Raw genomic sequence first — 17,705 nt, 5'->3', positions numbered from 1 at the left:
GAGGAAGGAGGGTCAGGGCAAAGCTGGGAGGCAAAATCAAACCAGTATCTTAGATGCCTTTATACAAATGCAAGAAGTATGGGTAATAAGCAGGAAGAACTGGAAGTGCTAATAAACAAATACAACTATGACATAATTGGCATTACTGAAACTTGGTGGGATAATACACACGACTGGAATGTTGGTGTGGATGGGTATAGTTTGCTCAGGAAGGATAGACAGGGGAAAAAGGGAGGAGGTGTTGCCTTATATATTAAAAATGTACACACTTGGACTGAGGTGGAGATGGACATAGGAGACGGAAGGGTGGAGAGTCTCTGGGTTAGGCTAAAAGGGGTAAAAAACACAGGTGATGTCGTGCTGGGAGTCTACTACAGGCCACCTAATCAGGCGGAAGAGGTGGATGAGGCTTTTTTCAAACAACTAACAAAATCATCCAAAGCCCAAGATTTGGTGGTGATGGGGGACTTCAACTATCCAGATATATGTTGGGACAATAACACCGCGGGGCACAGACTATCCAATAAGTTCCTGGACTGCATTGCAGACAACTTTTTATTTCAGAAAGTTGAAAAAGCTACTAGGGGGGAAGCTGTTCTAGACTTGATTTTAACAAATAGGGAGGAACTTGTTGTGAATTTGAAAGTAGAAGGAAGCTTGGGTGAAAGTGATCATGAAATCATAGAATTTGCAATTCTAAGGAAGGGTAGAAGGGAGTACAGCAGAATAGAGACAATGGATTTCAGGAAGGCGGATTTTGGTAAGCTCAGAGAGCTGATAGGCAAGGTCCCATGGGAATTAAGACTGAGGGGAAAAACAACTGAGGAAAGTTGGCAGTTTTTCAAAGGGACGCTATTAAGGGCCCAAAAGCAAGTTATTCCAATGGTTAGGAAAGATAGAAAATGTGGCAAAAGACCACCTTAGCTTACCCTTGAGATCTTGCGTGACCTACAAAATAAAAAGGCGTCATATAAAAAATGGAAACTAGGGCAGATCACGAAGGATGAATATAGGCAAATAACACAGGAATGCAGAGGCAAGATTAGAAAAGCAAAAGCACAAAATGAACTCAAACTAGCTATGGGAATAAAGGGAAACAAGAAGACTTTTTATCAATACATTCGAAGCAAGAGGAAGACTAAGGACAGGGTAGGCCCACTGCTCAATGAGGAGGGGGTAACAGTAACGGGAGACTTGGAAATGGCAGAGATGCTTAATGACTTCTTTGTTTCGGTCTTCACTGAGAAGTCTGAAGGAATGTCTAGTATAGTGAATGCTTACGGGAAGAGGGTTGATTTAGAAGAGAAAATAAGCAAAGAGCAAGTAAAAAATCACTTAGAAAAGTTAGATGCCTGCAAGTCACCAGGGCCTGATGAAATGCATCCTAGAATACTGAAGGAGTTAATAGAAGAGGTATCTGAGCCTCTAGCTATTATCTTTGGGAAATCATGGGAGACGGGGGAGATTCCAGAAGACTGGAAGGGGGCAAATATAGTGCCCATCTATAAAAAGGGAAATAAAAACAACCCAGGAAACTACAGACCAGTTAGTTTAACTTCTGTGCCAGGGAAGATAATGGAGCAGGTAATCAAAGAAATCATCTGCAAACACTTGGAAGGTGGTAAGGTGATAGGGAATAGCCAGCATGGATTTGTAAAGAACAAATCATGTCAAACTAATCTGATAACATTCTTTGATAGGATAACGAGCCTTCTGGATAAGGGAGAAGCGGTGGATGTGATATATCTAGACTTCAGTAAGGCATTTGATACAGTCTCGCATGATATTCTTATAGATAAGCTAGGAAAGTACAATTTAGATGGGGCTACTATAAGGTGGGTGCATAACTGGCTGGATAACCGTACTCAGAGAGTAGTTGTTAATGGCTCCCAATCCTGCTGGAAAGGTATAACAAGTGGGGTTCCGCAGGGTTCTGTTTTGGGACCGGTTCTGTTCAATATCTTCATCAACGATTTAGATGTTGGCATAGAAAGTACGCTTATTAAGTTTGCAGATGATACCAAACTGGGAGGGATTGCAACTGCTTTGGAGGACAGGGTCAAAATTCAAAATGATCTGGACAAGTTGGAGAAATGGTCTGAGGTAAACAGGATGAAGTTCAATAAAGATAAATGCAAAGTGCTCCACTTAGGAAGGAACAATCAGTTTCACACATACAGAATGGGAGGAGACTGTCTAGGAAGGAGTATGGCAGAAAGAGATCTAGGGGTCATAGTGGACCACAAGCTTAATATGAGTCAACAGTGTGATACTGTTGCAAAAAAAGCAAACGTGATTCTGGGATGCATTAACAGGTGTGTTGTAAACAAGACACGAGAAGTCATTCTTCCGCTTTACTCTGCGCTGGTTAGGCCCCAACTGGAGTATTGTGTCCAGTTCTGGGCACCGCATTTCAAGAAAGATGTGGAGAAATTGGAGAGGGTCCAGAGATGAGCAACAAGAATGATTAAAGGTCTTGAGAACATGACCTATGAAGGAAGGCTGAAGGAATTGGGTTTGTTTAGTTTGGAAAAGAGAAGACTGAGAGGGGACATGATAGCAGTTTTCAGGTATCTAAAAGGGTGTCATCAGGAGGAGGGAGAAAACTTGTTCACCTTAGCCTCCAATGATAGAACAAGAAGCAATGGGCTTAAACTGCAGCAAGGGAGATTTAGGTTGGACATTAGGAAAAAGTTCCTAACTGTCAGGGTAGTTAAACACTGGAATAGATTGCCTAGGGAAGTTGTGGAATCTCCATCTCTGGAGATATTTAAGAGTAGGTTAGATAAATGTCTATCAGGGATGGTCTAGACAGTATTTGGTCCTGCCATGAGGGCAGGGGACTGGACTCGATGACCTCTCGAGGTCCCTTCCAGTCCTAGAGTCTATGAGTCTATGAGTCTATGAGTCTGAATGAATGGGGTAACTCTCATTTGTATTTGTTTTTCGCAATGGTTTGGGACATTCTGTTTAAAATCCAGATAAGTATTGTCCTTAGCGGCAATCAACTGCAATTGACCTTATTGGGAAATACCTGGACAAGACACTGACATCAAACATGTCTGAGGTCACCCTAACTGAGACTGCTGTTGACACCATTGGGTAAGGGAGCTGGGACAGAGGTATAGGACCAAGAGCATGAGGGGGGAAAATCTCCTGTCTACTGCAAGGAGTGCATCTGTGGTAGTACAGTCTCTGTCAGGGTACTAGATTCCTCTGATCCCTCCCTAAGACCTGAGATTGATGAGAAGTGGACAGGGAAAAGTGGTAGCATCTTCAAGGCAGTATGACAGCTTGGCAATGATTGGTGCAGAACAGCAGTGGGAGCAGCACCAAAGTCATCAACAGTGCTGAGTGCCAGTAGCAGCAGCAGCTTTCCTGAGGTGATGGATGCCAAAGAGTAGTTCCTTAAAAGGAATTGATGGTGCGAGCAAGGCAGCTTAGGCCGAATCCAGAGAGAGACAGAATCAGCCTATCTAGGAGGTCCATACTCTAGTTTGGACCTCCCTGCACATCAACCACTTCAGCTGAATTATATGGTAGACTCTTAGAGCAGCCCAGGCAGCGCTAGAATCCTTGCACTTCTCCTAGGGTAGCTGTGAGTGGAGACTAAGGTGGGGACTAATGTTAAGGCACGCCAGGGGAAGGGGTGTTGGAGTCTTATCTCATAGAATTTGTTAATTGCTGTCTTTCCCAAATTAATTCTATTGTTCACTTCTTTACCCTCAATAAAGTTCCCTTTGTTTTAAGCCCTGGAGTCAGTGCAAGCAAGAGGGGATTCATTGTCCATCAAAGGCACCCAGTGTGCTGTATGTAGCTTAGGAGGTTTCTGCGTAGGGGCTTGAGTTGGTGTTAGTGAAGTATTTATGGAAACTCATAGAAAACTGAGCAAAACCTTTTTGCTATAGACAAAACCTGCTAGAAGGGTTGCACTTCTATTTACATAGATATCTAAGGAAATGGGAGTACAGAAATACAGAAAAAGTAAATTATAGATTGATGGGATTCTGGTACAATTAGTTTGATGTGAAATACAGTTTGATGTATTTTACCAGAATCCCATCAGACTGTAATTTACTTTTCTATACATCCTTTCCCTTGTATCACCAAGACATAAAAAGAAGTGCCAATACAGCATTCTTTGGTCACCCAACTTTGCCAGAACTTTTCAATTTATGTTTGGAACCCAGTGAGGAGCTAAAGAGTTTATTTGGACTACATGTAAGATATAAATATTTAGAAGAGTTTCAAACTGCCCTCAATATGCTTCTCATAAGTGTACTTTGCTATTGTGCAGTAAAAACCCTAACCATTACAGCAATATAATCATCAATGGTAGCATTTTAGACCATTACTATAAAATGTAGTTTTGTTTTGTTTTTAATAAGCATGATATGATAAAAAAAACCCTGAGTTTTAAGGTTTCGTTCAAACCAAGCTTATGGAAGCTAGTAATAGGATCTATTGACTGTAACTGATGGCAAAAATCATTACAGGCTTATAGTAAGTGCATGCAATAGCTTAAAAACAATCTCAAAAAGCTATTGCTGATCCAGCTGAAGAAGAAGGTTTAACAGAGACTCTCTCAACCATATCATAAGGCATAAAATTTTAACACTTGGGTATAAAAGGACGCATCAAAGAAACAGCCTATGGCCCTGATCCAGCAAAGCACTTAAGCACATGTATAACTTGGACTAGCCTGTGCTTAAAGTTATGCATGTCCATTAGTGCTTCACCAGATCATGACATACAGCTCCTGTCTTTTTCAAAATGTCTGTAAGTTTCAGCCAGGAATCAGTGGATTCTGAGACCCACAGCCCAAATTATATTATTGTTATATTAAAATAATGAATGAAAATTTTGATATCAAGGGACAGAAAACCTCTTTTGGCATTGGTTAAAAAAAATGTGATAATGTTGCAGAAATAGAGGGAACAACTTTCATATCTTAAAGGTTACATTTTTATGCATGAGATGGGCAAAATCTTTCATTTGAATTTTTTTTTACAAGATTTGTCCATTTTCCCCCAAAACAAGGGGTTTTTTGTTTGTCTGTTTGTTTGGAATTTTGCATTTTGGTTTTCATTTGTTGTTTTTTTTTTTTTCTTCTGGCAAGCTTGATTCGCTGTCTTAGTCAACTAGTGCGATTTTCCAAAATGATAAAAACTTTGATAAATATTTGCATGGGAAAAATCTGTAAAATAAAACTAGATTAATTGAAAAAAAAACAGTGGAACAAACTTTGAAATTTTCACAGAATGTGCTTTCATTTTTTAACCAGTTCCATTATGCAACCTTTAGTGAAGAAGAACAACCTCATTATTTTATAAGAGGGAATAGCAGAAGAAAATCCACAGGACAGTTGCTAAAGCCACAGGGTGAAATTCTGACCCCACTGAAATCAATGAGGTTTTGTCATTGATTTGTGTGAGGCCAAGATTTCACCCAGAATCTTTTTCTCCTTTCAAATGTGGGCCATGGGAAAGGCTGCAATGATTTTCTTAACCTTTCCATTGGGAACTGAATAGGCTCCTTTCTTTCCCATTCTGAGAAGGGACAGGAAAGTAGTTTTGTGGGACCTTCCTCCCCTCCCAGTGGGCATGTTTCTGGTAAGAATTTTGTTCATCTTGCCTCATTCAGTTGGAAGGAGAGGAAACCTTGGTTGTAGTTCATCCTGGTCTGTCAAAACTGTGCTTAGGAGATTTAAAAGATAATCAAGAAGCAAATGACTACCTTCAGTGGACATAGAGAACAATTAATCAGAATCCTCTTTATAGCAGACTATAATCTATAACAACATATTCAAAGTTTATCAGGTTCACCCTCGATCTTGCCTCCCAAGTCTACATATGACCAGTTTTGTTGTGTTGGTTTTTTTAATCCTTTCCTCGTGGGCCAGGTTTTCTAAATCATTTATCACTTGTGTTGCTCTCATCTGGAACCTTTCCAGTTTGGCCAGATGTTTCTTAAAGCGTGGCACCCAGAACTGGACACACTAATTCAGCTGAGGCCTCACCAATGCTGAGCAGAGCAGGACCCTTACCTCCCTTGGATTATATAAAACATTCCTGTTAATAAACTCAGGAATGATATTAGCCTTTATTGCAACTCCACAATGTTGGCTCATATTCAGTTTGTGATCCAATATAACCCACAAATCCTTTCCACGTGTCTATTAAATTTCCTCTTGTTAAATTCAAACTAAGTTCTCCAATTTGTCAAGGTAATTTTGAATTCTAATCCTGTCCTTCAAAGTGCTTTCAACCCCTCCCAACTTGGTGTCATCTTAAATGTTATAGGCATACTCTCCCCTCCATTATCGATGTCATTGATCAAAATACTGACTGGTACTGAACCCAGAATAGGAGTATTTTCATTTATACCACATATCCCTATCATAAACCTAGTCCCAGATTTGGACCTTAGCGTCCAAAATATGGGGGTTAGCATGAAAACCTCCAAGCTTAATTACCAGCTTGGACCTGGTAAAGCTGCCACCACCCAAAAAATTAGAGTGTTTTGGGGCACTCTGGTCCCCACAAAAACCTTCCCTGGGGACCCCAAGACCCAAATCCCTTGAGTCTCACAACAAAGGGAAATAAACCTTTTCCCTTCCCCCCCTACAGGTGTTCCTGGAGAGACACAGAAGCAAGCTCCGTGAATCTAAACAGAGGGACTCCACCCTCCCCGTTCCCAGTCCTGGAAAACAGAAACACTTCCCTCTTCACCCAGAGGGAATGCAAAGTCAGGCTAGGAAATCTAACACACACAGATTTCCCCCTGACTTCTTCCTCCCACCAATTCCCTGGTGAGCACAGACTCAATTCCCTGGAGTTCCCCACTAAAGAAAAACTCCAACAGGTCTTAAAAAGAAAGCTTTATATAAAAAGAAAGAAAAAATACATAAAAATGGTCTCTCTGTATTAAGGTGACAAACACAGGGTCATTTGCTTAAAAGAATATTAAATAAACAGCCTTATTCAAAAAGAATACAATTCAAAGCACTCCAGCAACTATAGACATGTAAATACAAAAGAAAAAAACAATAACCCCTATTGTTTTTATGATCTCTGTACTTACAACTTGGAAACAGAAGATTAGAAAGCAGGAAATAGAAACCCCCTCATAGCTGAGAGAGAGTCAGGCAGAAGACCCCAGAACAAAGGACTCACACACAAAGTTCCCTCCACCCAGATTTGAAAAAGTTTGGTTTCCTGATTGGTCCTCTGGTCAGGTGCTTCAGGTTACTTTTTTTCCAGGTGTAAGAGACATTAACCCTTAGCTATCTGTTTATGACACGCCCCCCAAATTGCAGACAGTGGGGAAGCTCACTGGCGGCGATTTCCTCCTAGAACTTTAAAATAAACAGATTAATACAACACATGCACCTTTACATATACCACTAAGTATATAACTAATAGACTTCTACATTTTAAGAACACTTTTTAACTACTGGATTCTGGGAAACTCTCACGGGAGAGTGCATCAGCTACTTTGTTAGAAGCTCCTGAGATGTGCTGAATTTCAAAATCAAAATTTTGGAGAGCTAAACTCCAACGAAGAAGTTTCTTGTTGTTCCCCTTGGCAGTATGAAGCCACTTTAGCGCAGCATGGTCAGTTTGCAGCTAGAACCGCCGTCCCCAAACATATGGGCGTAGCTTTTCCAGGGCGTACACAATGGCATAGCATTCCTTTTCACTGACTGACCAGTGACTTTCCCTCTCAGACAGTTTCTTGCTGAGAAACACGACAGGATGGAAGTTGTGATCCGTTGCTTCCTGCATGAGAACTGCTCCTATACCACGCTCAGATGCATCCGTGGTTACTAGGAATGGCTTGTCAAAATCCGGGGCCCTGAGCACAGGGTCAGACATGAGCGTTGCCTTAAGTTGGGTAAAGCCCTTTTGACACTCATCCGTCCAGTTAACTGCATTTGGCTGGGTCTTTTTGGTCAGGTCGGTCAGTGGGGCAGCGATTTGGCTGTAGTGTGGTACAAATCGCCTGTAGTACCCGGCCAAGCCTAAGAAGGATTGGACCTGTTTCTTTGACCTTGGGACAGGCCACTTTTGGATAGCATCCACCTTGGACTGTAGGGGGTTTATGGCTCCTCGACCCACCTGGTGCCCCAGGTAAGTCACTCTGTTTTGGCCTATTTGACACTTTTTGGCCTTAACAGTTAGTCCAGCCTGCCTGATGCACTCAAAGACCTTTTCCAGGTGTAGTAGGTGTTCGGGCCAGGAGTCTGAAAAAATGGCCACATCATCGAGGTAGGCAACTGCAAATTCTCCCAGTCCTGCTAGTAGACCATCTACCAGCCACTGGAAGGTGGCGGGTGCATTTCGAAGGCCGAAAGGAAGGACATTAAATTCATACACTCCCGCATGGCTGACGAATGCTGACCTCTCCTTGGCAGGTTCATCTAGCGGTACTTGCCAGTACCCCTTGGTTAAGTCTATTGTAGAGATGAACTGGGCACGTCCCAACTTTTCCAATAGCTCATCGGTGCGTGGCATTGGATAGTTGTCTGGATGAGTTACCGCATTTAGCTTACGGTAGTCCACGCAAAAGCGTATTTCCCCATCTGGTTTGGGTACCAGAACCACTGGAGATGCCCATGCACTGGTAGATGAGCGGATTATTCCCATCTGTAGCATGTTTTGGATCTCCCATTCTATAGCAGCTTGGGCATGAGGAGACACCCGGTAGGGTGGGGTTCTAATTGGGTGAGCATTACCTGTGTCAATGGAGTGGTATGCCCGTTCAGTCCGTCCTGGGGTGGCTGAGAACAATGGGGCGAAGCTAGTGCACAGCTCCTTGATTTGTCGCCGCTGCAGACGTTCCAGGGTGGTTGAGAGGTTCACCTCTTCCACGCCACCGTCTTTTTTTCCGTCGTAGTAGACACCGTCAGGCCACTCAGCATCATCTCCCTGGACTGTAAACTGACAAACCTGTAAGTCTCTGGAATTGAAAGGCTTGAGAGAATTAACATAATACACTCTGGGCTTTAGTGAGGAATTGGGAAATGCTATGAGGTAGTTCACAGTTCCCAGGCGCTCTTGGACCGTGAATGGCCCTTCCCATGATGCTTCCATCTTATGGGCCTGTTGCGCCTTCAAGACCATAACCTGGTCTGCTACCTTGAAGGAACGTTCTCTGGCATGTCTGTCATACCAGGCCTTTTGCTCTTCCTGAGCATCCTTTAGGTTCTCTTTAGCAAGGGATAAGGAGTGTCGGAGGGTGCTTTGTAGGTTGCTTACAAAGTCCAGAATGTTAGTTCCTGGAGAAGGCATAAACCCCTCCCATTGCTGCTTCACCAACTGTAATGGCCCCTTAACCTCATGACCATACACAAGTTCAAACGGTGAAAACCCTAAACTGGGATGTGGTACAGCCCTGTAGGCAAACAGCAACTGGTGCAACACTAGGTCCCAATTATTGGAGTATTCGTTGATGAATTTATGTATCATGGCCCCCAAAGTTCCATTAAACCTTTCCACCAGGCCATTGGTTTGATGGTGGTATGGGGTGGCAACCAAGTGGTTCACCCCATGCGTGTCCCACAGTTTTTGCATGGTCCCTGCCAGGAAATTAGATCCTGAATCAGTAAGGATGTCGGAGGGCCAACCTACCCTGGCAAAAATGTCTGTTAGGGCCAGGCACACAGTGTTAGCCTTGGTGTTGCCTAGAGCTACTGCTTCCGGCCACCGGGTAGCAAAGTCCACGAAAGTCAGTACGTACTGCTTTCCTCTGGGTGTCTTTTTTGGGAAAGGACCCAGAATATCCACAGCAACTCGCTGAAATGGGACCTCAATTATGGGGAGTGGCTGGAGAGGGGCCTTGACCTGGTCTTGGGGTTTTCCCACTCTTTGGCATACCTCACAAGACCGGACATACTTGGCAACATCCTTGCCCATCCCCTCCCAGTGGAAGGACTTCCCCAACCGGTCCTTGGTTCTGTTCACCCCAGCATGGCCACTGGGATGATCATGGGCTAAGCTTAAGAGCTTCCCCCGGTACTTAGTTGGAACCACCAACTGTTTTTGCGGCTGCCATTCTTCCCAGTGTCCACCAGAAAGAATCTCCTTGTATAAAAGTCCTTGGTCTATAACAAACCGGGATCGATTAGAAGAGCTGAGAGGTGGTGGGGTGCTCCGTGCCGCCGCCCAAGCTTTCTGAAGGCTGTCATCTGCTTCCTGCTCAGTCTGGAACTGTTCCCTTGAGGCTGGGGTCACCAGTTCTTCCTCAGACTGTGGACTTGGGCTTGGTCCCTCTGGAAGCGATGTAGGTGATGGGGTTGTTTCCGTTGCTGGTGAACCGCTCTCCGCTGGTGCACCTGAGGGTATTTCAGGCTCTGGCTGAGCCTTTTGGGTATGGCTGTCTGTTGCTTCTGCCAGTTCTGGCTCGCTGGCGCCCTCTGGCGTTGAGTTTGAAGATGTGGTTGCACTTGCTGGTGCTAGTTGCTGTTCCAGTTCCGGGCCTGGGACTGGAGGTGCTGTGGCTGTTTCAGTGGTTGGCATGGAATCCGGGTCCACTACCTCTGTCTAGGTCTCTGGTAACACAGACGGGGCGCCTGTGGACGGCTCATGAACAGGAATGGGTCTGGAAGCTTGCCTGGTTTGGCTACGTGTAACCATTCCCACTCGCTTGGCCCGCTTCACCTGGTTGGCCAAGTCTTCCCCCAGTAGCATGGGGATAGGATAATTGTCATAGACTGCAAAAGTCCACATTCCTGACCAGCCTTTGTACTGGACAGGCAGTTCAGCTGTAGGCAAGTCTACAGCTTGTGACATGAAGGGGTAAATTGTCACTTGGTCTTTTGGGTTGATGAATTTGGGGTCGACGAAGGATTGGTGGATAGCTGACACTTGTGCCCCCGTGTCTCTCCATGCAGTAACCTTCTTTCCGCCCACTCTCAAATTTTCCCTTCTCTCCAAGGGTATTTGAGAGGCATCTGGGCCTGGGGATCTTTGGTGTGATGGTGGTGTAATGAATTGCACTCGCATGGTGTTCTTTGGACAGTTGGCCTTGATATGTCCCAGTTCATTACACTTAAAGCATCTTCTATCTGACTGGTCACTGGGTCGAGGTGAGTTACTGGAGACTGGTGAGGTGGAAGAATAGTGTGTCTGTGGCTTTACTTGGGTTGTATGTGGGGTCTTTGGCTGTCCTCGGTTGTAGGGTTTATGGTCGGTGTGCCCCCTGGGGTATTCATTCCCCTTGACAGTAGCTTTCTTGCTTTCTGCCACTTCCATCCATCTGGCTCCAATCTCCCCCACCTCAGCGAGATTTTTGGGTTTTCCATCTTGTATGTACCGTGTTATGTCCTCAGGAACGCCATCCAAGAACTGCTCCATTTGTATGAGGAGGTGCAGTTCTTCCAAGGTTTTAACATTGTGTCCTGATATCCAGGCCTCATAATTTTTCCCAGCGTAGTAGGCGTGTTTGGGAAATGACACATCTGGTTTCCACTTTTGGATTCTGAAACGTCGACGGGCATGATCCGGGGTTATCCCCATTCTGTATCTGGCCTTGGTTTGAAAAAGTTTATAGTTGTTCATGTTCTCCTTAGGCATTTCAGCTGCCACCTCTGCTAAAGGTTCACTGATCTGTGGCCTCAATTCTACCATGTACTGGTCTTCAGGGATGCTGTACCCAAGACAGGCTCTTTCAAAATTTTCCAAGAAGGCCTCGGTGTCATCACCTGCCTTGTAGGTGGGAAATTTTCTGTGATGTGGAACCATAATTGGCGAAGTGTTGTTAGGATTGGCTGTGTTTTGTTTAGCCTTTTCTAATTCCAGGGCCTGCCGGTGGGCTTCCCTCTGGAGTTCCAGCTGTTTTTGGTGGTCTGCATCTTTGGCTGCTTGTTCTCTTTTGTAGGCTGCCTCTCTGTCTTCTTGTTCTCTTCTGTGGGCCGCCTCTCTTTCTCTTTCTCTTAGCTCCATCTCTTTTTCTTTTATTTCTAGTTCCTGTATTTTTTTTTCCATATCTCACTCGTGCTCTGCGTCCTTGATTTGTTCCTCGGCTACCATTTTTGCCTTAGAAGTCATGGTTCCTGTTTTCTTGTGTTGGGGTGCCCTCTGGTGTTTGTTGTCTGAACTGCAGGTTCTCTGTTGCCTCCTGGGGTCTGCCTAGCAACAGTGCCTTTTTCCCTTTCTTCCTCTAGCTAATGTTTTCAATGTAAAGTAAACCAGAAAAACCACTTTATTTGTATGTATATAGTGCTGGTATTTGACTCCTAATGGGAGTGCTATTGTGTGACAAAAGACCCGTAACAGCTCCTTAATGGTTTCTTGCTTAATATGCAAGCCACAACTGCCAGAGAGAGCAGAAAAAAAAATTCTCTCTGGTTCCCTTTTAAAACCAAACTGTTTCTCTCTGCTAAAAAGACCCTAGCAGAGAAAAGAAAAATATAATATTCCTACTGGCTTCTGGATTGTATCTATCCCACCTCTGCCACCATATCATAAACCTAGTCCCAGATTTGGACCTTAGCGTCCAAAATATGGGGGCTAGCATGAAAACCTCCAAGCTTAATTACCAGCTTGGACCTGGTAAAGCTGCCACCACCCAAAAAATTAGAGTGTTTTGGGGCACTCTGGTCCCCACAAAAACCTTCCCTGGGGACCCCAAGACCCAAATCCCTTGAGTCTCACAACAAAGGGAAATAAACCTTTTCCCTTCCCCCCTACAGGTGTTCCTGGACAGAGACACAGAAGCAAGCTCCGTGAATCTAAACAGAGGGACTCCACCCTCCCCGTTCCCAGTCCTGGAAAACAGAAACACTTCCCTCTTCACCCAGAGGGAATGCAAAGTCAGGCTAGGAAATCTAACACACACAGATTTCCCCCTGACTTCTTCCTCCCACCAATTCCCTGGTGAGCACAGACTCAATTCCCTGGAGTTCCCCACTAAAGAAAAACTCCAACAGGTCTTAAAAAGAAAGCTTTATATAAAAAGAAAGAAAAAATACATAAAAATGGTCTCTCTGTATTAAGGTGACAAACACAGGGTCATTTGCTTAAAAGAATATTAAATAAACAGCCTTATTCAAAAAGAATACAATTCAAAGCACTCCAGCAACTATAGACATGTAAATACAAAAGAAAAAAACAATAACCCCTATTGTTTTTATGATCTCTGTACTTACAACTTGGAAACAGAAGATTAGAAAGCAGGAAATAGAAACCCCCTCATAGCCGAGAGAGAATCAGGCAGAAGACCCCAGAACAAAAGACTCACACACAAAGTTCCCTCCACCCAGATTTGAAAAAGTTTGGTTTCCTGATTGGTCCTCTGGTCAGGTGCTTCAGGTTACTTTTTTTCCAGGTGTAAGAGACATTAACCCTTAGCTATCTGTTTATGACAATCCCTAATTTGCCTATGACACTTACGTGTGTCTGTCAAAAGCCTCTCTACAATCAAGATTATCATGTTTCTGGCTTCCCCTCACCTACTAGGCCAGTAAACTTGTCAAAGAAGGAAATGAGGTTGATTTGGCATGATTTGTTCTTGACATGTGGACTATTATTTATTGCCCTGCTATCCTCTAGGTGCTGACACATAGATTGTTTAATTATTTGTTCCAGTATCCAAGTTAAGCTGACTGATCTCAAAATGCCTGGGTTATCTTTGCTCCCCCCGCAAAAGATAGATTGCCCTTCTCCAGTTGTCTAGACTTCACCCATCCTCCATGAGTCCTCTAAGATAATTGCTAATGGTTTTGAAACTGTTTCAGCTAATTCCTTAAGTACCCTACAATGAATTTCATCAGGTTCTGCTGACTTGAATGCAACTAATTTATCTTAATCTTTTTTAAGTTGTTCTTCCCATATTTTGTATTGTCATTTCCCCTTCCTTGTTGTTAACATTATGTGAAGTACCTGGTCATGTGAAGAACTGGTGACTTGAAGCAAAACAGGCATTAAGCACCTCAGCCATCCTGATGTCACCAATTATTAGAACCCCTTACCCACTAAATAGTGAATGGAAGAAGGCTACTAATAAGATTTCTGACTAAGTTCATCATTAATGAAGAATCTATGGAATTAGTAAAAGCTTTAGTTTAGGAAAACTTAACTCTTAAAATCTTCTGATGAAGGCTCTTGCACAGTAAATTCTTATGCATCAGCTTTACCTTGTGTTTTCTGATATTTCACAGCAAATGAAACATGCCTTACTATGGTCAAATTTAGTTAAACAACTCAAACCAAAATGGCTAGAATTTTCAAATCCTTTTTTCCCCTCTGAATTACCTGTGTGAAATAGGTGAGTGGCTAACAACCAAGCTTTAGCTAGCAAGACTCATACTCACAAACTTCAGGATTGTATTTAAGTGCCTTAACCACTCAGACACCATACTTTGATAAGGTAGTATGGAGTATGGATAGATAGAAATCATTGCATATACCCCTGGAATCAAGCCAACTCTGGGGTTAGACAACAGCATCTGCCTACCATCACATATCATAACTAAACAAGAATTAAGGACAGGATATTGAGAAGAATGTGGAACATAGGAATGACCATATTGAAACATCTGTCTCTTATCAAAGTCTCATTCTAATCCCTGGCAGAGACATATTGGTTTGAACCCTAAAACTTGAGGTTTTGTCTCCTTCCAATACTCTTTTTTGTTAACAGTAACTATTATAACTCTGGATACTCTTATTAGCCATATAAAATTACTAATCACTCGTTTCAGATTGCTAAATTATAAGACTTGTTTGTTGAACTGAAAGTTTGGTGGAATTTACGCATCTTCTATGGAGATGAAATACAAACTGGAATTTTGGCAACATACTAAGGTGTCCACCAGATGACCAAAAGTGGCCAGAGACTAATTTAATGTACTATTTGAAAAGTTCAACCTTCAACAGAAAAGTGCTTTCCACCACCATGTATTTGGCATCAATATTACTTTATTTTTATTTTATTTTTTTAAGTTTGTAGTCCTGATGATTCCATTGGGACTAGAGTTGGTGGACATTTTTTTTAATTTTCAAGTTTTATTCCCCCCCTCCACTGGAATTGGCCTTTTTATGAAAAATATTGTTTTTAAGAAATGTCGATTTAAAAAAAAAGTCTACAACTTTTTTTGTATCAAATATAAGAATTGTTTTTGTTATTTTTCAATAAAAAAATTCTGTATTTCTTTAAAAATCATATATTTTTCCAGTAATTGTTGTTCTTCGAGATGTGGAATGGACATGTCCATCACTTTGAGTGTTAGTGCACTACTGCAATGAAGTCAGAAATCTTCTTTCCAGAGTGGTAATCATCAGTTAGGGGATGCATGGATACTCCTCATGCTTGTGCTCCTAGCCAAAAGTATAACACCCAGTGTTCCCTCTAATTTTTCCCACATGTGTGTGTAATGAATTTTGTTATGTGCACCAATATGGAGGCGATGTGTGACACATCACCTTCATATTGGTTCACATAACAAAATTCATGTGGTGGGGGTGGGGCTGGGGCTGACAGGTTTGGAGTGCGGGACAGGGCTCATGGCTGGGGCAGAGGATTGGTGATCAGGGGGTGAGAGCTCTGGCTGGGGGTGCAGGCTATAGGGTGGGGCCGGGGATGAGGGGCTTGGGGTGCAGGAGGGTGTTCCAGGGCTACGACACAGAGAGAACTCTCTCTCCCCACAGCAGCATCTTGACTGTGGAAGGGGGAAGGCACCTCTCCCCACCACGGCAGTGCTGGGGCTGGGGCTGGGGCTACAGGACAGGTGCCCCCCCCTCAAGCCACAGCAGGTCTGGATTGGGACTGGGTTTGGGCTGCCTCTCCCCCAGCCACAGCAGGTCCAGGCAGGTGTTGGGTTCGGGCTGGGAGAGGGGCGCTCCTCCACAGGCCATGGCAGGTTGGGGGCTGGGCTAGTTTGGGCCCTTTGTTTTAGTGTCTTTTCAAGGAAAAATAAAAACATAAATAGTATATAGTTTGATCCTTATGAAAAACCAGAACCACTTTAGTAAGGAATTTGGAGTGAGGATGAATCCATTTTTGTCCTTGTAAAAGACCATATAAAGGAGGATCAGCCATCAAAGCCTGAAGTTTTGCAATTCTCCTAGCTAAAGTAAGAGCTATAAAAATGTTAATTTAATTGAGAAATGAGACAACCAGCACACAGACATAGGCTTAAAAGGGGGTTCCCATCAGCCCAGAAAGACTCAAATTCAGATCTGAAGATGGAGTTGGATCTTTTGTAGCTGGGAAAAATCTGCTCAAATTTTTCAAGAATCTCATAGTCTTAGGGTTGGAGAAAATAGATCTCTCATCTATAACAGAGTAGGAGGCAGAGGTAGAAGCCAGATGAACCCTCAGGAAACCTGCTGCAGGAACTTTCTCATTCAGGTAAAGCAGATAATTCAGAATAAAATTGAATGGGGGCTTGTGAAGGAGAGGTATTTTTCTGCTGGCACCAAAGACAGCTGCAGTGGCACAGGAGCCAGCAAACAGAGCTGTAAACAGGGGAGTTTGAGTAGGTGTTTACAGATAATCTTCATCCAAGAATATTAAAGGAACTGGCACATGAAATTGCAAGCCCATTAGCAATAATTTTTAATGAATCTGTAAACTCAGAGGTTCTACTGTGTGACTGGAGAATTGCTAACATGGTTCCTATCTTTAAGAAAGGAAAAAAAGGTGATCTGGGCAACTACAGGTCTGTTAGTTTGACATCTTTAGTATGTACGGTCTTGGAAAAAAAATGGAAAGAGAAAGTAGGTAAGGACATTGAGGTCAGTGGTAATTGGGACAAAATACAACATGGTTTTACAAAAGGTAGATCATGCCAAACCAACCTGATCTACTTCTTTGAGAAGGTAACAGATTTTTAGACAAAGGAAACACAGTGGATCTAATTTACCTTGATTTCAATAAAGCATTTGATACGGTTCCACCTGGGGAATTATTAGTTAAATTGGAAAAGATGAGGATCAATATGAAAATTGAAAGGTGGATAAGGAACTAGTTAAAGGGGAGACCACAACGTATTGTACCGAAAGGTGAACTGTTAGGCTGGAGCAGGGCCGGCTCTAGCAATTTCGCCGCCCCAAGCACAGCGGCATGCCCCGGGGGGTGCTCTGCTGCTCGCTGGTCCCGCGGCTCCGGTGGACCTCCCACAGGCTTCTCTGCTGGGGGTCCAGTGGTCCCGCGGCTCTGGTGGACCTCCCGCAGGTGTGCCTGCAGATGTTCCACCGAAGCCGCGGGACCAGCGGACCCTCTGCAGGCATGCCTGCGGGAGGTCCACCGGAGCTGCCTGCTGCCCTCCCAGCAACCGGCAGAGCGCCCCCCGCGGCGTGCTGCCCCAAGCACGTGTTTGGCGCGCTGTGGCCTGGAGCCGGCCCTGTGCTGCAGGGAGGTTACTAGTGGAGTTCCTCAGGGATCAGTTTTGGGACAAATCTTATTCAATCTTTTTATTACTAACCTTGGCACAAAAAGTGGGAATGTGCTAATAAAGTTTGTGAATGACACGAAGCTGGGAGGTATTGCCAATACAGAGAAGCACTGGGAAATCATACAGGAAGATCTGGATGACTTTGTAAACTGGAGTAATAGTAATAGGATGAAATGTAATAGTGAAAAGTGCAAGGTCATGCATTTAGGGATTAATAACAAGAATTATTGTTATAAGCTGGGGTCACATCAGTTGGAAGTAACAGAGGAAGAGAAGGACCTCGGAGTATTCATTGATCATAGGACGA

General features: G+C 43.6%; 1 protein-coding gene across 1 annotated transcript in view; it reads right to left on the bottom strand.

Annotated features, from left to right (window-relative positions):
- LOC127049621 (uncharacterized) overlaps nucleotides 1–17,705 on the bottom strand; it is a 1,817,862-nt gene that overhangs the window by 892,351 nt on the left and 907,806 nt on the right. The window contains exon 4 of the mRNA XM_050950723.1: nucleotides 8,040–8,084. Coding sequence (XP_050806680.1) covers nucleotides 8,040–8,084 — 45 coding nt within the window. The remainder of the gene's footprint in view (nucleotides 1–8,039; nucleotides 8,085–17,705) is intronic.

This window comes from Gopherus flavomarginatus, chromosome 4 (genome assembly GCF_025201925.1).
Source record: "Gopherus flavomarginatus isolate rGopFla2 chromosome 4, rGopFla2.mat.asm, whole genome shotgun sequence".
Lineage (NCBI taxonomy): Eukaryota > Metazoa > Chordata > Testudines > Testudinidae > Gopherus > Gopherus flavomarginatus.
Note: the sequence above shows the minus strand (reverse complement) of the source record. Positions and strands in the feature narration are given on the sequence as shown.